Source organism: Phyllobates terribilis, unplaced genomic scaffold (assembly GCF_046119375.1).
Source record: "Phyllobates terribilis strain yellow unplaced genomic scaffold, ASM4611937v1 Scaffold_3__8_contigs__length_932513732, whole genome shotgun sequence".
Lineage (NCBI taxonomy): Eukaryota > Metazoa > Chordata > Amphibia > Anura > Dendrobatidae > Phyllobates > Phyllobates terribilis.
Genome location: NW_027362763.1, coordinates 419,879,199 through 419,901,604, shown reverse-complemented (window position 1 = coordinate 419,901,604; position 22,406 = coordinate 419,879,199). Strand labels below are relative to the sequence as shown.

General features: G+C 50.6%; 1 protein-coding gene across 4 annotated transcripts in view; it reads right to left on the bottom strand.

Annotated features, from left to right (window-relative positions):
• The window catches only part of LOC141259518 (cytochrome P450 3A9-like), a 155,053-nt gene that overhangs the window by 12,110 nt on the left and 120,537 nt on the right, over nucleotides 1-22,406 (bottom strand). For all 4 annotated transcript variants that reach the window (XM_073675645.1, XM_073675648.1, XM_073675646.1 and 1 more), the window contains one exon: nucleotides 21,093-21,319. In XM_073675645.1, coding sequence (XP_073531746.1) covers nucleotides 21,093-21,319 — 227 coding nt within the window. The remainder of the gene's footprint in view (nucleotides 1-21,092; nucleotides 21,320-22,406) is intronic.

Genomic DNA, 22,406 nt, shown 5'->3' with positions numbered 1-22,406 from the left:
GTAGGATATGTTTCTGTAACAAAAGGAGCAGTTCGGCTACACAGTTATAGGGCATACAGTGAGTGCAATGCCCACCAAAAATTTCGAGGCACTCCAATGCCCCTTGGAAATGACATGGAGGTCAGAGGGCGTTAACTAAACCTTTTTTTTCCATTTATAGCAACTGGGTCTCCTGTGCACTGTTAGCCTAAGCAGTGAATGGAAGGCTTTCCAAAAATTAGGAGGAACTGCAATGCCCCTTACAAGAGCCATGTGTGGCACCCCAGGGGTCTGGTCACCACAGCAATAGAGATATTACGTCGGAGAGCAAGTGGGAGGTTTCCTGGTCAGGATCCCTTAAACATGCAACATCCTCCTTCCCCAGTCCTGGGAGGGGAGAATTCTGCCCTTATAAACTGGATCTGGGGCGGGGTTGAGTGAGTCAGAGAACAGTCAGAGTCAGAGTCAGAGCAAGGGAAAGTAACAGCAAGGAGCTCTGTAGGAGCTAGGAGCTAAAGACCAGGGGCTGGAAGCTGAGCAGAGCTCGCCCTGGCAGAAGACAATAGGAACCGGACACAGGAGTCCAAGGCTGTGAGGACTTATATATCCAGCAGCAGAAACCAGCCAGCAGGGGATTTCAGGTCCTCTGGCCATAGAAGCCTGGAGGCTCAGTCACAAGCAAGGGACCAGCACCGCCGTCGTGGAGCGGAGGCTAACAGAAGGCCCCAAGTCACCAGCCATACGGGTGAGCACTACACGGTACACTCAGGGATGTGGGCTACATCTACCCGCTTACAGCAAGGTAGCAAGGAAGAGTGCAGACAGACGGGGAGGCCTACAACTCCACCTGGCCAGGGGAACTCCTGCTTGCTCACAGACTGACCAGGCCTCTTATGCTAGCCAGTACTCCCGGGAGGGTCTACCTTATAATCATCAGTAAAGACCCTGAACTGCACTGCAAAGACTCTGAGTCGTTCCTGCTGCACTCGTGCACCATCACCCCCATCATCCACACTCACTGCCCTGAGGCTATACTCCTCCCGTGGGGAGTTATCCCATTCTCTGCTGCGCACACAACACCAGCCTCAGCGGTCTGCCTCGCAGCGGTGGTACTCCCTGACCGCAATCCACGGGTGGCGCAGTCGGACAATTAACCTCAAAACCTAAGAAAGATTGCCACTGGTTTGACCAGCCTGAGCCACGGGACAGGGTCACCGCCACGGAGACTTCAGACCCCAGAGACCTGGCACCGGGTATCCCACACACGTGTACACACGGCCCAGGGGGCGCGTCACATGCAGTACAGCATATTACAAACATAAGTCCCATTATTGGGGAGTGGGTGTCCCATAGTATTTGCTTATGCCTTGCAAGCAAAAGCTGCCAAAAATTAGGACGGAGCAACTTGCAATGCCCCTTACAAGAGCCATGCAGTACAGCATATTACAAACATAAGTCCCATTATTGGGGAGTGGGTGTCCCATAGTATTTGCTTATGCTTTCCAAGCAAAAGCTGCCAAAAATTAGGACGGAGCAACTTGCAATGCCCCTTACAAGAGCCACGCAGTACAGCTTATTATAAACAGAAGTCCCATTATTGGGGAGTGGGTCTCCCATAGTATTTGCTTATGCCTTGCAAGCAAAAGCTGCCAAAAATTAGGACGGAGCAACTTGCAATGCCCCTTACAAGAGCCATGCAGTACAGCATATTACAAACATAAGTCCCATTATTGGGGAGTGGGTCTCCCATAGTATTTGCTTATGCTTTCCAAGCAAAAGCTGCCAAAAATTAGGACGGAGCAACTTGCAATGCCCCTTACAAGAGCCATGCAGTACAGCATATTACAAACATAAGTTCCATTATGGGGGAGTGGGTGTCCCATAGTCTTTGCTTATGCCTTGCAAGCAAAAGCTGCCAAAAATTAGGACGGAGCAACTTGCAATGCCCCTTACAAGAGCCATACAGTACAGCATATTACAAACATAAGTCCCATTATTGGTGAGTGGGTCTCCCATAGTATTTGCTTATGCTTTCCAAGCAAAAGTTGCCAAAAATTAGGACGGAGCAACTTGCAATGCCCCTTACAAGAGCCATGCAGTACAGCATATTACAAACATAAGTCCCATTATTGGGGAGTGGGTCTCCCATAGTATTTGCTTATGCTTTCCAAGCAAAAGCTGCCAAAAATTAGGACGGAGCAACTTGCAATGCCCCTTACAAGAGCCATGCAGTACAGCATATTACAAACATAAGTCCCATTATTGGGGAGTGGGTGTCCCATGGAATTTGCTTATGCTTTCCAAGCAAAAGCTGTCAAAAATTAGGACGGAGCAACTTGCAATGCCCCTTACAAGAGCCATGCAGTACAGCATATTACAAACATAAGTCCCATTATTGGGGAGTGGGTGTCCCATAGTATTTGCTTATGCCTTGCAAGCAAAAGCTGCCAAAAATAAGGACGGAGGAACTTGCAATGCTGGCTGTAGCGCCGGCGTCCCTGCCCTCTGCTAGGCAGGGACGCTGTTCCCCTCACCGCTCTGCTCCGTGCCCGGCGTCCCTCTCCCGCTCTGCTGGCAGCGCGCGCTCCTTCCTGGCCACTGTGCTTAGGGCGCGCGCGCACGCTCTCCCTCCCTCTTAAAGGGGCCGCGCGCGCCGTCCTAAGGAGTCCCCGGCCAATGGCCGGAGGACTTCACCATATATAAGGCACCTCCTCCAAAATGGAGGTGCCCGAGCAATGTTGTTTGCACCAGTGTCTCACCTGTGCTTCAGCCCTCAGGTCCCGTTGCCAGATACCTGCCAGTTACCTGCCAGATTCCTGCCTGATTACTTGTTACCTGCCTGCTAGTCTGAGGTCCGACGGTCTGCCTTACCATTCCTGTCAGTCTGTCTAAGGACCAGCCTGCCCGCTCACCTGGGAGCGCACATCAGCTACCTGCCTGCTTGCCTGAGGTCCGACGGTCTGCCTTCCAAACTCCTGTCAGTCTGTCTATGGACCAGCTTGCCCGCTCACCTGGGAGCGCACATCTGCTACCTGCCTGCTAGCCAACCTGGAGGCTCCGCCGTCACGTGCTGTGACCACCTGCCTGTCCAGTGACTCCTGCCCGCTCACCTGGGAGCGCTCATCTGCTACCTGTCTGCTAGCCTACCTGGAGGCTCCGCCGTCACGTGCTGTGACCACCCGCCTGTCCAGAGACTTCTGTCCGCTCACCTGGGAGCGCTCATCTGCCGCCTGTCTGTTGGTCTTCCTGGAGGCTCCGCCGTCACATGCTGTGACCACCCGTTCATCCAGAGACTCTCGCCTGCTCACCTGGGAGCTCACGTCTATCTTCAGCCGCCACAGGTCGTACCAACCCTTTACCTAGAGACTGCCCCGGTCACTTGCCGTGACCACCAGCCCGTGCCCGGCGTCCCTCTCCCGCTCTGCTGGCAGCGCGCGCTCCTTCCTGGCCACTGTGCTTAGGGCGCGCGCGCTCTCCCTCCCTCTTAAAGGGGCCGCGCGCGTCGTCCTAAGGAGTCCCCGGCCAATGGCCGGAGGACTTCACCATATATAAGGCACCTCCTCCAAAATGGAGGTGCCCGAGCAATGTTGTTTGCACCAGTGTCTCACCTGTGCTTCAGCCCTCAGGTCCCGTTGCCAGATACCTGCCAGTTACCTGCCAGATTCCTGCCTGATTACTTGTTACCTGCCTGCTAGTCTGAGGTCCGACGGTCTGCCTTACCATTCCTGTCAGTCTGTCTAAGGACCAGCCTGCCCGCTCACCTGGGAGCGCACATCAGCTACCTGCCTGCTTGCCTGAGGTCCGACGGTCTGCCTTCCAAACTCCTGTCAGTCTGTCTATGGACCAGCTTGCCCGCTCACCTGGGAGCGCACATCTGCTACCTGCCTGCTAGCCAACCTGGAGGCTCCGCCGTCACGTGCTGTGACCACCTGCCTGTCCAGTGACTCCTGCCCGCTCACCTGGGAGCGCTCATCTGCTACCTGTCTGCTAGCCTACCTGGAGGCTCCGCCGTCACGTGCTGTGACCACCCGCCTGTCCAGAGACTTCTGTCCGCTCACCTGGGAGCGCTCATCTGCCGCCTGTCTGTTGGTCTTCCTGGAGGCTCCGCCGTCACATGCTGTGACCACCCGTTCATCCAGAGACTCTCGCCTGCTCACCTGGGAGCTCACGTCTATCTTCAGCCGCCACAGGTCGTACCAACCCTTTACCTAGAGACTGCCCCGGTCACTTGCCGTGACCACCAGCCCGTTCATCCAGAGACTGCCTCGGTCACTTGCCGTGACCTCCAGCCCGTTCACTCAGAGACTGTCCCGTTCACCTGCCGTGACCACCAGCCCGTTCATCCAGAGACTGCCTCGGTCACTTGCCGTGACCTCCAGCCCGTTCACTCAGAGACTGTCCCGTTCTCCTGCTGTGACTTCCAGCCCGTCTTTCCTGGTCGCCACCCGCTCCCTTACAAGGACCGCCCCCTTGTATAGTAGCTCAGAGGTTCCGCCTCCCAGACCCGTTACAGTTTGCTCGGGCCATGGAACCCGGTGGCACCCAAGCTCCCTCGCTCTCGGACTTGTGTCATGAACTGTCCCGTCAAAGGTCCCAACAGGAGTCCATCCTGGGTCACCTGCGGAATGTCAATACTCGCCTGGACACTCTGACTGCTCCACCAGCAACCTCCGCCAGTGCCATGACTCGCAACCCGGCAGCCCCGCTGCCCACCAATACCATGGTATCTTACCCCGGACCCCGGCTTTCTGCACCTCCTCGCTTCGGAGGCGACTCCGCCCAGGCTCGGGGCTTCATAAATCAGTGCACCCTGCACTTTGAACTATTATCTCACCAGTTTAACTCCGACCGGGCCAAAATTGCATTCATCATGTCCCATCTCACCGGGGAGGCCCTGGCCTGGCTAAATCCTCTATGGGAGAGAGGAGACCCCCTGGTATCCAACTTGCCTGCTTTTCTCACGGCTTTCCGGAAAGTCTTCGACGAACCCGGACGGAAGACCTCATCCGCATCATCTCTGCTACGCCTCCGTCAGGAAAGTCTCACCGTGGGCCAATATGCCATACGGTTCCGTACCCTTGCCTCGGAGCTGGCCTGGGATAACGACGCTCTGGTATCCGTCTTCTGGGAGGGTCTGTCCGGCCGTATTAAAGATGAGCTTGCCGGCCGGGACATTCCTACCACTCTCAATGACTTAATAACTCTTGCCACCCGGATTGACCTACGGTTCCAGGAGCGTGCCAGAGAGGTCACCCGTGAGAGGAGATTACCACGTCTAGCTCCTACTTTTCAGAAACCCGTCACTCCTTCTGTCTCTTACCAGGTACACTCTCCTGAGCCTATGCAGGTCGACCAGACCAAGATGGTCAAGACCCGTCAGGACTTACGCCGTGCCGAGGGGACCTGCTTCTACTGCGGCAGTAAGGAGCACCGGATCCGTGCCTGCCCGGAGAGGTCGGGAAACGCCTGTGTCTAGGTTCGCTCAGAGAGGTCCACCTAGACAAGAATAAATCCTCTCCATCCCTGCTGTTGTCAGTTTCAATCGTCTACGGGGAGAACCGTTATTTCGAACTAGCCCAACTTGACTCTGGAGCAGCCGGGAATCTTATTTCACAGTCCCTGGTAGAGAAATACCGCATCCCCACCAAACCTCTGGCTGTACCCTTGTCCGTTGCTGCCGTGGATGGGGGGCTCTTACCACGCCCCATCCAACTCATCACCGAATCCATTACTCTGCAGGTGGGAATGCTGCATTCTGAAAGTATCTCCTTCCATGTTCTGCCTGGACTCTCTCACGCCCTTTTGCTAGGTCTACCTTGGCTCCAGAGACATGCACCCGTTCTTGACTGGCAGACCGGAGAGGTCCTTCGCTGGGGACAGGGCTGCCATAAGACCTGTCTGGTTCCCGTTCATCCCGTCCGTCCTTCTCCTACCCCAGCTAATCTACCTGGACTTCTGATCCCGTATTGGTCTTATGCTGATGTCTTTAATAAAAAGGAAGCAGAGACACTACCCCCTCATAGACCATACGACTGCCCTATCGACCTGTTACCTGGTACTTCTCCTCCCCGTGGGCGTATTTATCCATTATCCGCTGCTGAGACCCGCTCGATGTCCGAATATATTGAGGAGAATCTGGCCAGGGGATTCATCCGGAAATCTACCTCCCCGGCGGGAGCAGGCTTCTTTTTCGTCAAAAAGAAGGACGGCTCCCTCCGTCCCTGTATAGACTATAGAGGCCTTAACCAGATCACGGTGAAGAATAAGTACCCCCTTCCGCTCATTCCGGAGCTATTTGGTCGTCTGAGGGGGGCTAGAATCTTCACCAAACTGGACCTCCGTGGGGCGTACAACCTGGTTCGTATCCGTCAGGGGGATGAATGGAAGACGGCATTCAACACCCGGGACGGCCACTATGAATATCTGGTAATGCCCTTTGGCCTCTGTAACGCTCCTGCCATCTTTCAAGAGTTGGTCAATGACATCTTCCGGGACCTTCTCTACTCCTGCGTAGTGGTGTACCTGGACGACATCTTGGTCTTCTCTCCGGATCTCCAGACTCACCGGAGGGACGTTCGTCAGGTCCTGCTTAGGCTCAGGCAGAACCATCTCTACGCTAAATTTGAGAAGTGCCTCTTTGAGCAGACCTCGCTTCCGTTTCTGGGCTACATTATCTCTCAGACCGGCCTACAAATGGATCCTGAGAAACTGCCTGCCATCGAGAAATGGCCCCGACCGGAGGGGTTGAAGGCTATTCAGCGATTCCTGGGCTTCGCCAACTACTACCGCCTCTTCATACCACACTTCTCTTCCCGGACGGCCCCAATTTCCGCGCTCACCCGTAAAGGTACTAATCCCAAAGAGTGGCCACCCGAAGCAGAGGAGGCCTTTCTTTCCCTAAAACAGGCCTTCTCTTCCGCCCCGGTGCTGCATCGCCCAGATGGCAACAAGCAGTTCTTCCTGGAAGTTGACGCCTCCTCCTCTGGAGCCGGAGCGGTACTTACTCAAAGATCATCTTCCGGGAGGATGGTAACTTGTGGCTTCTTCTCAAAACTCTTCTCCTCCTCAGAGCGCAATTATTCCATAGGAGACCGAGAGTTATTGGCCATCAAACTGGCATTGGAGGAGTGGCGTTACCTGCTCGAGGGGGCTCTTCACCCGGTAATAATTTACACTGACCACAAGAACTTGGCTTACCTCCAGCATGCCCAGAGACTTAACCCGCGCCAAGCCCGGTGGTCCTTGTTTTTTGCTCGCTTTGATTTTGTTCTTCATTTTCGCCCAGCTGACAAAAACGTCAAAGCAGACGCCTTGTCCCGATCCTTTCTAGTGTCCGATCTCGAGGATGAACCTAAACATATCATCGATCCCGCCAGAGTAATGCAGGTGGCTCCCGTGAGTCTAAATCGTCTCCCTCCCGGTAAGACGTTTGTTTCAGTACCTGATCGGGAGAAGATCCTACACTGGGGCCATTCGTCTAAACTAGCTGGCCACGCCGGTCAGAAAAAGACCCTCCAGCTTATTGCCCGGCACTACTGGTGGCCTACCCTGCACAAGGACGTAATAGACTTCGTTTCTGCCTGTGTGTCCTGCGCCCGCAACAACGTCCCGAGACACCTGCCAGCCGGTCGCCTCCTTCCGCTTCCTGTGCCTGCTGCCCCCTGGCAGCATATTGCTATGGACTTCATAACTGATCTCCCAGTCTCTGCCGGTTGTACGGTCATTTGGGTGGTCGCTGACCGCTTTTCCAAGATGGCTCACTTTATTCCTCTGCCAGGCCTCCCGTCTGCACCCGACCTGGCTAAAGACTTTATCCGTCACATCTTCCGTCTTCATGGCCTGCCCCTCCACATCGTGTCGGATCGTGGGGTACAGTTCACCTCACGTTTCTGGAGAGCCACCTGTAAACTGCTAGACGTCACCCTGGACTTCTCTTCCGCTTACCACCCACAGTCCAATGGTCAAGTGGAGCGGATCAATCAGAACCTGACCAGTTACCTCCGGCACTTCGTTAATGCCCATCATTCTGACTGGGTGGATCTCCTACCATGGGCCGAGTTCTCTTATAATAACCACCAGAGCGAATCCTCCTCCAAATCCCCGTTTTTTGTAGTCTTCGGTCAACATCCTCGGATTCCTTTTCCTGTCTCCACCTCTGTGGACAACCCGGCTGCGGAATCTCTCGTTAGCAAATTTTCCTCCATTTGGGAGAGTACCCGATCCGCACTCCTTCAGTCGTCCGAACGGATGAAAAGACACGCTGACAAAAAACGCCTGGATCCTCCACAATTTCGTCCTGGAGATAAAGTCTGGCTCTCATCTAAATATGTCCGACTCAAGATACCTTCTTACAAGTTAGGGCCTCGGTTCATCGGCCCTCTGGAGGTCATCAGCCAGATCAACCCGGTGGCCTATAAATTGAAACTCCCGGCCAACTTACGGATCCCTAACTCTTTCCATGTATCTCTCCTCAAACCTGTGGTACTTAACTCTTTTTCCAAGTCTACAGGTACGCCTCCTGCTCCGGTTTCTGCTGAGGACGAGTTTGAGGTAGAGAACATTCTTGCCACCAAAAGGGTAAGAGGAAAGACCTTTTTTCTAGTAGATTGGAAGGGGTTTGGTCCTGAGGAGAGAACGTGGGAGCCCCGGGAGAACATCCATGCCCCTCTCATCTTAGCTAAATTTCTGTCTGGCCTAATAAAGGGGGGGCCTAAAGGGGGGGGGACTGTAGCCCCGGCGTCCCTGCCCTCTGCTAGGCAGGGACGCTGTTCCCCTCACCGCTCTGCTCCGTGCCCGGCGTCCCTCTCCCGCTCTGCTGGCAGCGCGCGCTCCTTCCCGGCCACTGTGCTTAGGGCGCGCGCTCTCCCTCCCTCTTAAAGGGGCCGCGCGCGCCATCCTAAGGAGTCCCCGGCCAATGTCTGGAGGACTTCACCATATATAAGGCACCTCCTCCAAAATGGAGGTGCCCGAGCAATGTTGTTTGCACCAGTGTCTCACCTGTGCTTCAGCCCTCAGGTCCCGTTGCCAGATACCTGCCATATTCCTGCTTGATTACTTGTTACCTGCCTGCTAGTCTGAGGTCCGACGGTCTGCCTTACCATTCCTGTCAGTCTGTCTAAGGACCAGCCTGCCCGCTCACCTGGGAGCGCACATCAGCTACCTGCCTGCTTGCCTGAGGTCCGACGGTCTGCCTTCCAAACTCCTGTCAGTCTGTCTATGGACCAGCTTGCCCGCTCACCTGGGAGCGCACATCTGCTACCTGCCTGCTAGCCAACCTGGAGGCTCCGCCGTCACGTGCTGTGACCACCTGCCTGTCCAGTGACTCCTGCCCGCTCACCTGGGAGCGCTCATCTGCTACCTGTCTGCTAGCCTACCTGGAGGCTCCGCCGTCACGTGCTGTGACCACCCGCCTGTCCAGAGACTTCTGTCCGCTCACCTGGGAGCGCTCATCTGCCGCCTGTCTGTTGGTCTTCCTGGAGGCTCCGCCGTCACATGCTGTGACCACCCGTTCATCCAGAGACTCTCGCCTGCTCACCTGGGAGCTCACGTCTATCTTCAGCCGCCACAGGTCATACCAACCCTTTACCTAGAGACTGCCCCGGTCACTTGCCGTGACCACCAGCCCGTTCATCCAGAGACTGCCTCGGTCACTTGCCGTGACCTCCAGCCCGTTCACTCAGAGACTGTCCCGTTCACCTGCCGTGACCACCAGCCCGTTCATCCAGAGACTGCCTCGGTCACTTGCCGTGACCTCCAGCCCGTTCACTCAGAGACTGTCCCGTTCTCCTGCTGTGACTTCCAGCCCGTCTTTCCTGGTCGCCACCCGCTCCCTTACAAGGACCGCCCCCTTGTATAGTAGCTCAGAGGTTCCGCCTCCCAGACCCGTTACACTGGCACCCTGGTGGTATAGTGGTGGTGGAGGCTGAGGATAAGGAGAAGAAGATAAAACAGCCGAAACGAGGAAGCATATACCCATGTGTGGGTGTGAAGCGGTGCATGTGCATACACCTCCCGAAATAACACATTGGATTTGACTTTAGGTTACTCTGCTGTCATTTGGTGGTGATGAGAAGTCTGGCCCAATCCAGCCCTTGTTCATTTTGATAAGGGTCAGCTTGTCAGCATTGTCAGTTGACAGGCGAGTGCGCTTATCAGTTATAATTCTCCCAGCGGCACTAAAAACACGCTCCGATAACAAGCTAGCGGCATGGCAGGCCAGGACCTCCAAGGAGTACAGAGCGAGTTCATTCCAAGTGTCCAGCTTGGATACCCAATAATTAAAAGGCACAGAGGAATCACGGAGGACGCTGGTACGGTCGGCAAGGTACTCCCTCACCATCTTTTGAAACTTTCCACTCCTTGTGAGAGTACCCCGCGCCTCAGGGCCTGTAAGCTGGGCGGGTGTCAGAAAACTGTCCCAGAACGTTGACAGTGTTCCCCTGCCTCTGCTGGATTGGAGTTGCATCTCTCTCGCCTGTATGCCTTGGTTGGGCAACGAACTGTGACCTCTGCCGCTAGCGTGTTCAGATGGGAATTTTTTTAAGAGTTCTGCAGCAAGGGCCTTCTGGTACTGCCCCATTTTTGTAGACCTCTCCACCTCAGGAATAAGAGAGTGAAAGTTCTCCTTGTAGCGGGGGTCTACAAGTGTCACCAACCAGTAATGACTGTCACCCAACATTTTGACAACGCGAGGGTCACGGTTAAGGCAGCGTAACATAAAGTCAGCCATGCGTGCCAGACTGGTAACGGGCAAGATTTCCGTGTCCTCACCAAGATGACGACTGACCATGCTCTCCTCCTCCTCCTCCTCCTCTTTCTCCTCCCCCCTGTCCTCAGGCCACCCACGCTGAACCGACGGTATGACACTTGTACAGGTACTACCGTCTAAAACGCATGATACCAGCTCCTGTTCTTCCTCCTCCTCCTCCTCCTCCTCTCCCTCATTGTCCCCCAATGCACGTTGGGATGAGATGAGGCTGGGCTGTGTGTAATCGCCCGCTACGGCTTCTTGATCCATCTCATCATACTCTGGCTGCAATGCCTCCTCTTTAATTCTCTGCAGAGAGCGTTGCAAAAGACAGACAAGTGGGATGCTGACACTAATGATGGCGTCATCGCCACTCACCCTCTTGGTGGCCTCCTCAAAGTTTGTCAGGATGGTACATATGTCAGACATCCAGGTCCACTCCTGAGGTCTTATGTGTGGAGTCTGACCTGAATATCGACGGCCTTGTTGCAGCTGGTACTCGACAACTGCTCTCTTCAGCTCACAAATTCATTGCAACATGTGGAGGGTAGAGTTCCAACGTGTGGGGACATCACACACCAGTCGGTGTGCCGGAAGCTGCAAACGCTGCTGCAACACAGCAAGGGCGGCGGAAGCTGTAGCCGACTTGCGAAAATGAGCTGACAGGCGGCGTACTTTCACGAGCAGATCTGGCAACTCAGGGTACGATTTAAGAAACCGCTGAACCACGAGGTTAAGCAAATGAGCCAGGCATGGTACGTGTGTGATCTCACCTCGCCTCAGAGCCACCACCAGGTTACGGCCATTGTCACACACGACCATGCCGGGATGTAGGTTTAGCGGTCTCAGCCACAGATCTGCCTGCTCTTTCACAGCTGTCCACAACTCACAAGCAGTGTGAGGTTTATCACCTAAGCTTATGAGTTTCAGCACAGCCTGTTGCCGCTTGGCGGAGGCAGTACTGCAATGCTTCCAGTTTGTAACTGATGTGGTGATATCTGAGATGGAGGCTGAACATGAGGAGGAGGAGGAGGAGGAGGATGCGCAGGAGCTGTACACTGTGGGGGCAACTCTGACTGACATAGGGCCCGCAATCCTCGGTGTGGGGAGGATGTGTTCCGTCCCAAGGTCCGACTGGGTCCCGGCTTCCACTATGTTTACCCAGTGTGCCGTCAGAGAGATGTACCGTCCCTGGCCACAAGCACTTGTCCACGTGTCTGTTGTCAGGTGGACTCTCCCAGTAACTGCGTTGTTGAGGGCACGGCAGATGCTTTGGGACACGTGCTTGTGTAGTGCGGGGGTGGCACACCGGGCAAAATAGTGTCGGCTGGGGACCGAGTACCGAGGGACGGCCACCGCCATAAGATTGCGGAAGGATTCCGCTCCACCAGCCTAAAAGGCAGCATTTCCAACGCAAGCAGTCGTGAAATGTGTGAATTTAGGACTGTGGCCTGTGGGGCGTTAGCTGCGAATTTCCGCTTTCGTTCAAAGGTCTGGGATATGGACAATTGAACGCTGCGGTGGGACGTGGACGTGGACGTTGATGCTATTTCTTGAGAAACTGCCATAACAAGTGAAGACTGAGAGGAGGGGGCATCTTTACATGCAGTATGGACAGGGGATTGCCCTGCACACACAACAGGGGGTTCTATTGCACGCACAACAGTGGAAGAAGCAGTGGTGACACCCGCTGACACTGGTCGTGGACCCTGGGTTTCGCCCCACAAAGTCGGGTGCTTTGCTGCCATGTGCCTGATCATGCTGGTGGTGGTCAGGCTGGTAGTTTTGTCACCCCTGCTGATGCTGGCATGGCAGGTGGAACATATGGCCTTTTTGGGGTTATCAGCAGAGTCTTTAAAAAAATTCCAGACTCTGGAAGACCTACCGCTTGTACTGGCAACGTCCCTCGTGTTGGTGTTACGGGGAACGGTTGCCTACCTTCTGTCTGCGGCCACCACACTGCTTCTTCCTGCCTGTTGGGGTACTCAGCCTCCCTCCCTCTGTGTGCTGCTGGCCTCACTCTGCATGTCCTCCTTCCACGTTGGGTCAGTTACTAGATCATCCACCACCTCCTCCTCTTCCACTTGCGCACCACGATCCTCCTCCTCACTTCCTGGCAATTGTGTCTCGTCATCGTCCACCTCTTGTGACAGATTGCCAACGTCGACTTCCTGTGGCCGTGGCTGTTCAAATATTTGGGCATCGCAACATGGGATCTCCTCTTCCACCACTTCAAGCGTATCAGGCGAGGGGCCCAAATATGGAAATGGACCAGTGAACAGCTCTTCAGAGTGTCCAAGTGTGGGATCACTTGCTGTCTGACGACACTCGGCATGGTGGGAGGAAGGAGCATCAGGGTGAGGAGGAGTATGTGGTCGAGACTCACGGCTACTAAGAGTTGACCATGTGGAAGACAGACCGGAGGTGGTGGTGCCCAGGTAACTGGAAGTATTATCTGCTATCCAATTAATAACCTGTTCACACTGATCAGTTCTCAATACTGGTGTTGTTCTGTGCTTCCCTAGTAATTCGGTCAAGAAGTGGGAACGAGAAGATGTGTCTGTTGGTTGTGGCACATTTTCACCTTGGCCACAGCCCCGTCCTCTGCACGAACCATCACCAGAACGTCCACTTCCACGTCCCTTGCCACGCGCCTTGCCCATTGTAAATGAAGTAAAATAGCTTACACTTGCACTATCAATGGAAAAAGGGTAATAAAGAGTAGATTAGAACCGTGGAAGAGGAAAACCACAGTTATTGTTTACTGGGGTATGCCACACTTTTTTAAATAGAGATATTTGCGGCTGAACAGTGAGCGACACACTCACACTGCTTTTTTTTTAGATACCAAAGGCCCAAAACTGGATAGTACAGCGATTTGACCCGTGGAACTGCGAAACCACACTGGGATGTCGGGCCTACACAAGACTATTTTCAACAGATATATTTTTGTGTCACAACAGTCAGGAGACACTACTGTTTTTCTTTACGGAAAAAACTACCAAAAGCTGAATAATAGAGATTTTTTACCGTGGGATGGCAAAACCACAGTTATTGTTTACTGGGGTATACCACACTTTTTTAAATAGAGATATTTGCGGCTGAACAGTGAGCGACACACTCAAACTGCTTTTTTTTTAGATACCAAAGGCCCAAAACTGGATAGTACAGCGATTTGACCCGTGGAACTGCGAAACCACACTGGGATGTCGGGCCTACACAAGACTATTTTCAACAGATACATTTTTGTGTCACAACAGTCAGGAGACACTACTGTTTTTCTTTACGGAAAAAACTACCAAAAGCTGAATAATAGAGATTTTTTACCGTGGGATGGCAAAACCACAGTTATTGTTTACTGGGGTATACCACACTTTTTTAAATAGAGATATTTGCGGCTGAACAGTGAACGACACACTCAAACTGCTTTTTTTTTAGATACCAAAGGCCCAAAACTGGATAGTACAGCAATTTGACCCGTGGAACTGCGAAACCACACTGGGATGTCGGGCCTACACAAGACTATTTTCAACAGATATATTTTTGTGTCACAACAGTCAGGAGACACTACTGTATTTCTTTACGGAAAAAACTACCAAAAGCTGAATAATAGAGATTTTTTACCGTGGGATGGCAAAACCACAGTTATTGTTTACTGGGGTATACCACACTTTTTTAAATAGAGATATTTTCGGCTGAACAGTGAGCGACACACTCAAACTGCTTTTCTTTTAGATACCAAAGGCCCAAAACTGGATAGTACAGCAATTTGACCCGTGGAACTGCGAAACCACACTGGGATGTCGGGCCTACACAAGACTATTTTCAACAGATATATTTTTGTGTCACAACAGTCAGGAGACACTACTGTTTTTCTTTACGGAAAAAACTACCAAAAGCTGAATAATAGAGATTTTTTACCGTGGGATGGCAAAACCACAGTTATTGTTTACTGGGGTATACCACACTTTTTTAAATAGAGATATTTGCGGCTGAACAGTGAGCGACACACTCAAACTGCTTTTTTTTTTAGATACCAAAGGCCCAAAACTGGATAGTACAGCGATTTGACCCGTGGAACTGCGAAACCACACTGGGATGTCGGGCCTACACAAGACTATTTTCAACAGATATATTTTTGTGTCACAACAGTCAGGAGACACTACTGTATTTCTTTACGGAAAAAACTACCAAAAGCTGAATAATAGAGATTTTTTACCGTGGGATGGCAAAACCACAGTTATTGTTTACTGGGGTATACCACACTTTTTTAAATAGAGATATTTGCGGCTGAATAGTGAGCGACACACTCAAACTGTTTTTTTTTTAGATACAAATGGCCCAAAATGGATAAGACAGAGGTTTGAACAGTGGAAGTGCAAAACAACACTTCTGTTCCTCTAGCCTACACCAGACTATTTTCAACAGTTATATTTGTGTCTGAAAAATCATAGACACGCTTTTTTTTGGGGGGGGGGGCACACCAAAAGGTTAATAAGACGGGTATTTTTACAGTGTGAAGGAGGGAAAAAAAAGGAGGATTTAGATGAAAAAAAAAGGATTTTTCCTGGCCCCCGACACCTGGTGCTAAGTCCAGCAATTTCAGCAACAGGAGCACACAGGACTGTAATGCAGCGTTTGCTGGTATAACCACTGTGTCTCCTATACAGCCTGCCTGCCTGGTATCTGGGATGGATATTAGTCCTGAAAAGGACTGTTTGTTTGTTCTGGCAGCCTTTACAGACCCTACACTAACTATTTCGCAGTTTATATCTCTCCCTAAATCAGCAGCGCTGTCCCTACACTGTCTAATCCGGAGCGACTGTGTCCAAGATGGCGGCGCCCGGTTTTAAATACTCGAGGTGACGCTGTGCGGCCAGCCAATCACTGTAATGCCCACAACCAACATGGCTGCAGCATTACAGTGACTGGCTGGCAATCCCTGCATGTTCATTGGCTCTGTAAAGAGCGCCAAATAATGCAGGGCGGAGACCCGAGCTCCCGCCCGAGTAACCCGGAAATGGTCGGTGCTCGCCGAACATCCCAAGTAGCGTGATGCTCGGGCGAGTACCGAGCAGTGTCGAGCATGTTCGCTCAACACTAGTAGTCACCGGAAATGGTTTTCACTTCACAGGTGTGCCCTGTCAGGTTTAATAAGTGGGATTTCTTGCCTTATAAATGGGGTTGGGACCATCAGCTGTGTTGTGCAGAAGTCTGGTGGATACACAGCTGATAGTTCTACGGAATAGACTGTTAGAATTTGTATTATGGCAAGAAAAAAGCAGCTAAGTAAAGAAAAATGAGTGGCCATCATTACTTTAAGAAATGAAGGTCAGTCAGTGCGAAAAATTGGGAAAACTTTGAAAGTGTCCCCAAGTGCAGTTGTAAAAACCATCAAGCGCTACAAAGAAACTGGCTCACATGAGGAATCCCCAGGAAAGGAAGACCAAGAGTCACCTCTGCTTCTGAGGATAAGTTTATCCGAGTCACCAGCTTCAGAAATCGCAGGTTAACAGCAGCTCAGATTAGAGACCAGGTCAATGCCACACAGAGTTCTAGCAGCAGACACATCTCTACAACAACTGTTAAGAGGAGACTTTGTGCAGCAGGCCTTCATGGTAAAATATCTGCTAGGAAACCATTGCTAAGGACAGGCAACAAGCAGAAGAGACTTGTTTGGGCTAAAGAACACAAGGAATGGACATTAGACCAGTGGAAATCTGTGCTTTGGTCTGATGAGTCCAAATTTGAGATCCTTGGTTCCAACCACCGTGTGTTTGTGCGACGCAGAAAAGGTGAACGGATGGACTCTATATGCCTGGTTCCCACCGTGAAGCATGGAGGAGGAGGTGTGATGGTGTGGGGGTGCTTTGCTGGTGACACTGTTGGGGATTTATTCAAAATTGAAGGCATACTGAACCAGCATGGCTACCACAGCATCTTGCAGCGGCATGCTATTCCATCCGGTTTGCATTTAGTTGGACCATCATTTATTTTTCAACAGGACAATGACCACAAACACACCTCCAGGCTGTGTAAGGGCTATTTGACCAAGAACGAGAGTGATGGGGTGCTACGCCAGATGACCTGGCCTCCACAGTCACCAGACCTGAACCCAATCGAGATGGTTTGGCGTGAGCTGGAACGCAGAGTGAAGGCAAAAGGGCCAACAAGTGCTAAGCATCTCTGGGAACTCCTTCAAGATTGTTGGAAGACCATTTCCAATGACTACCTCTTGAAGCTCATCAAGAGAATGCAAGAGTGTGCAAAGCAGTCATCAAAGCAAAAGGTGGCTACTTTGAAGAACCTAGAATATAAGACATATTTTCAGTTGTTTCACACTTTTTTGTTAAGTATATAATTCCACATGTGTTAATTCATAGTTCTAATGCCTTCAGTGTGAATGTACAATTTTCATAGTCATGAAAATACAGAAAAATCTTTAAATGAGAAGGTGTGTCCAAACTTTTGGTCTGTACTGTATGTGTGCATATCTGCGTACCATGTGTGCGCGCGCACGCATGTCTGCATGTGCGTGTATGTCTGCGTACTGTGTGCATGTGTGCTTGCATGTCTGCGTACCGTGCATGTGTGTGTACTGTGTGTGCTTGTCTGCGTACTGTGTGTGTGTGCATGTCTGCGTACTGTGTGTGTGTGCATGTGTGCGTACTGTGTGTGGGTGTGCATGTCTACGTACTGTGTGTGCGTGCATGTCTTCGTACCGTGTGCATGTCTGCATATGTGAAGAATGAGGGGGCAGGCTGGGCCCTGTGTTGTATATCTATATTTCTCCTCTGTATCTGTGCATCATGAATCATGGTATGCATTAAAGGGGCCCACTGAGACTCTTTCGCCTGTGGTCCACAAAAACCTGGAGCTGGCCCTGGGTTTTGAGCACATTGAGAGGTGCAGTTTTTAGAATGGTGCCACTTTTGGGTATTTTCTGTCATAAAGGCCCCTCAAAGTCACTTCAAATGTGATGTGGTCCCTAAAAAATGGTTTTGTAAATTTTGTTGGAAAAATGAGAAATCGCTGGTCAACTTTTAACCCTTATAACTTCCTAACAAAAAGAATTTTGGTTCCAAAATTGTGCTGATGTAACGTAGACATATGGGAAATGTTATTTATTAACTATTTTGTGTGACATATCTCTCTGATTTAAGGGCATGAAAATTCAAAGTTTGAAAATTGCAAAATTTAAAATTTTTTGCCAAATTTCTGACTTTTTCACAAAGTAACACCAGTTCCACTATCATGAAGTAAAATATGTAAAAAAAAACAGTCTCAGAATCAGTGGTATCTGTTAAAGAAGCGTTCCAGAGTAATTACTTCATAAAGTGACAGTGGTCAGAATTGTAAAAATTGGCCCGGTCATTAACGTGCAAAAAGCCTTAGGGGGTAAAGGGGTTAACAGGAATTATTGTAACCAAACTAACCAATTTGTAACATCACAAAGTAATATTCTGTTTAAAGAGTAAAAAGCAATCAACATGATAAATAGACAATAACTGACAAAACGGAAAGTGTAGCATCCAGCGCTGTGCTTGATCCCATGCATACACCGCCTGTCTTACATGGACGCCATACAGATTACAAGCCCAAAGAGCACAGCCTTTCTGTGTTTCCAGCTATTCTCTCAGTGCTTCTATAGGTTCTCTCCTGTACATGGGCGTACCCAGGATCAAAACTAGGGGGTGGCAAGCCATGGTCACAGATACCGAAGAGAAATATATATATAGTACAATGCAAAGTTTTCACTTCTTACATTACATGAGTGATATCTATTGTAAATTCCACAATAGCTCAGAAACCGGCGAATCGCTCCACACAGAATACTGGCCGCCATAAAATGCCCCATACAGGATACTGGTCCCCATATAACGCTCCATACAGGATACTGGCCCCCATATAACGCTCCATACAGAATACTGGCCCCATATAACGCTCCATACAGAATACTGGCCCCCATATAATGCTCCATACAGTATACTGGCCCCCATCTATCGCTCCATACAGAATACTGGCCCCCATATAACGCTCCAGGCAGGATACTGGCCCCCATATAACGCTCCATGCAGGATACTGGCCCCCATATAACGCTCCATACAGAATACTGGTCCCCATATACCGCTCCATACAGAATACTGGCCCCAATATAACACTCCATGCAGGCTGTTCCCCACACATAATGCCTCATGCAGGCTGCCCCCCCCCCACATAATGCCCCACGCAGGCTGTTCCCCCCACATAATGCCCCATGCAGGCTGTTCCCCCCCATATAATGCCCCATGTAGGATGTCATCCCACCTTATAATGCCCCATGCAGGATGACACCCCCCCTTCCTTATAATGCCCCATGCAGGATGTCACCCCCCCTCCCTTATAATTCCCCATGCAGGATGTCACCCCCCTCCCTTATAATGCCCCATGCAGGATGTCACACCCCCCCTTTTAATGCCCCATGCAGGATGTCACCCCCCCTTATAATGCCCCATGCAGGATGTCACCCCCCTTATAATGCCCCATGCAGGATGTCACCCCCCCTTATAATGCCCCATGCAGGATGTCACCCCCCCTCCCCTTATAATGCCCCATGCAGGATGTCACACACCCCCCTTATAATGCCCCATGCAGGATGTCACCCCCCCCTTTTATTGCCCCATGCAGAATGTCACACACTCCCCTTATAATTCCCTATGCAGGATGTCACCCCCCTTATAATGCCCCATGCAGGATGTCACCCCCCCCCTTATAATGCCCCATGCAGGATGTCACCCCCCCCCTTATAATGCCCCATGCAGGATGTCACACACACCCCCCCCTTATAATGCCCCATGCAGGATGTCACACACACCCCCCCCTTATAATGCCCCATGCAGGATGTCACACCCCCCCTTATAATGCCCCATGCAGGATGTCACACACCCCCCTTATAATGCCCCATGCAGGATGTCACCCCCCCCTTATAATGCCCCATGCAGGATGTCACCCCCCCTTATAATGCCCCATGCAGGATGTCACACCCCCCCCCTTATAATGCCCCATGCAGGATGTCACACACACCCCCCCTTATAATGCCCCATGCAGGATGTCACACACCCCCACCTCACCCCCCTCCCTTATATTGCCACAGGCCTCCATATAATAAGAAAAAAAATGAAATACTCACCTCACATCTCACCTGCTGCTGCTGCTCCGGACTCCAGCGTCGCCGGCCTCATCCCGCTCTGCGCTGCCTGTGAATGCTCAGGAGAGAGCGCGGTGTAAAGTCGTCACCGCGTCCTCTGACCTGAGACGTCACAGTGCAGCAGCCGCGGAGGATGCAGGAGCTTCTGCGGAGGCACGAGGAGAGGTAAGTATTGTGCCGGGGCCCTGAGCAATCGGGGGGGAGCGGTCGCTGACGGTGAGGGGCCCCCCCGCCTGCTCAGGGCCCCTGCATTTGCCCGGGTGCGCCGGGTGCTGACTCCGGCCCTGGTGTGTGGCTTGCGTGCCTGCTTCTAGGGGGGGCAGCTGCCCCCCCCCGCCCCACGGTGGGTACGCCCATGCTCCTGTATGTATATCATGTGATGGAGCATGCCACAGTGTTTGAAATCCAACAAGTAGAGCCCAATGCACTTGAATGGGAACACCATTAATAAGTGTGTTGATGAACACTAATAGGTTTTCATAAAATGTTTTTGCTATTGACATGTATCTTAGTTTTTAGCTTGTTATTGTATTAGCTCTGATAATTTATTTTGTTTACCCCCTTGAGGGTTTGGATGTCCTATATTTCTACGACCATAGATTAAAAAAAAAACAATATGTAATTGTAAACTGATCATACTATTACTGCTCAATCTAAAAAATATATATGTTACCTGAGCAGACATAGCAGAACACCCCATCATGTCTTAATAATTGGAGAGTAATTTACAGATAGACCATGTTTAGCTTCAAAGTTTACATTGTGTTAGAGGACACTGTCGGGTGTATTCTACAGACAGTGGCTACAGTCTGGATGACTGCCTTAGCATCCGTCCATCATAGGGGTGCAGTGCAATAAAAATTAATACTGCACAAAATACATTTTCAGACACCTTCAGTAAAGGAAAGCCCAGTCTTCTGCACTTTGCTCTATAGGTAAATAATTGATATGTAGATGCATACCGGCCGGACGAAGGACTAAAGAACACACTTTTTGCCTCAGTCTTGTACATGAGTGCCTATTGGAACATTAAAGTACATGCTTAAAGCATTTCCCTCTTTGTAAATCCTATCAACTCTGGTCAAGAATTGAAGCTCCTGAACATAGGGTCATCCTCAGAGGTTGCTAGCAGACTAAATGAAAAGAAGTTCTCTATACTGAACAACCCCTTTCAGTTACCTCTCAGGACGGAATTCTTCGGGTTCAGGCCACAATTCGGGGTCATTGTGCAACACATACGTTGGAATCATGCAGATTACACCTTTTGGGATAGTGACACCATTAATCTCAACATTTTGCTTCGAAACCCTCTCTAGTCTTCCTGCTGGAGGATACATACGAAGAGTCTCCTGAATCACCATATCTAGGTATTCCATCTGCTTCAGTATGTCATATGTAGGGCTAGCCTGAGGATAGACAAGATAAATAATAAATTACTTTTTCCAAGATAACCCAGTACAGGTAAACTTTTGGACTTGTGATATGAGAAAAGAGTATCATTTTGGCTCCTGATTGGCTGTTATAACGCAAAAGAGAAAAAGTATGAAATAGTGTAGGAGGGAATGCTTTTTCATGCCGCGGAGTCCAAAAAAAAGAACATACTGTATATGGTAAAAGAAAACATTTTTTTAACAGGGAAATGTATGGGTGATAGTTGCCACTGTATGACGTGTCACAGGCAGTCATTTACGGGTATTTGAGCTTTTCATTTATTCCAAACAAATAACAGCACAGCTTCATTGGGTGCCAAACTCATCCAAGGGTATTGGCTCAATAAACTATCTTCCTTTGACAAAAATCCAAAGCCTGAGTCAGCATATGCAATTAGGTGACATAAAGTGTAAGGATCCTGAGTTTTAGATCTCTATGGAGCCTTTAATTAGAAATAGTTGAAATTTAGTTGTTATGGTGAATAAAGGATCCTTACTATTTTCAATCATCTTATTACAAGTCCTGCTTCATTTTTTGGATTTTTGAGCTTTTCAATAGATTTTCATGAAACAAGATTTTGAGTAACGTTTGCCACTGTTAGGCATTAGTGATGAGTGAGCATGCTCGAATGTTATGTTTGAGTCACTCCGTGTGCATGATTTGCAACTGTTTGACAGCCTTAATACTTGTGAGGAATGCCTATTTGTTAGGCATTCCTCACATGTATTAAAGCTGTCAAACAGTCGCAAATCATGCACACACAGTGACTCAAACATAACATTTGAGCACGCCGCAAATACTCGGTGATCACCCGAGCATGTTCGCCGAAAGGGTTAACAGAACATGCTCGCTCATCACTATTAGGGATCTGTCACAGCCTCCATGTGAGGCCATGGCCCCACTATCAGTATTCGGTCAGTATTTTTTCTCAGGAGTGGGAGCCAAAACCAGGAGTGGGTGACAAATGCAGAATTGGTGACTTGTTTCTATTATACCTTTTCTCTGATTGTTCCTCACTTGGTTTTGGCTTCCACTCCTGAGAAAAAATACTGACCGAATACT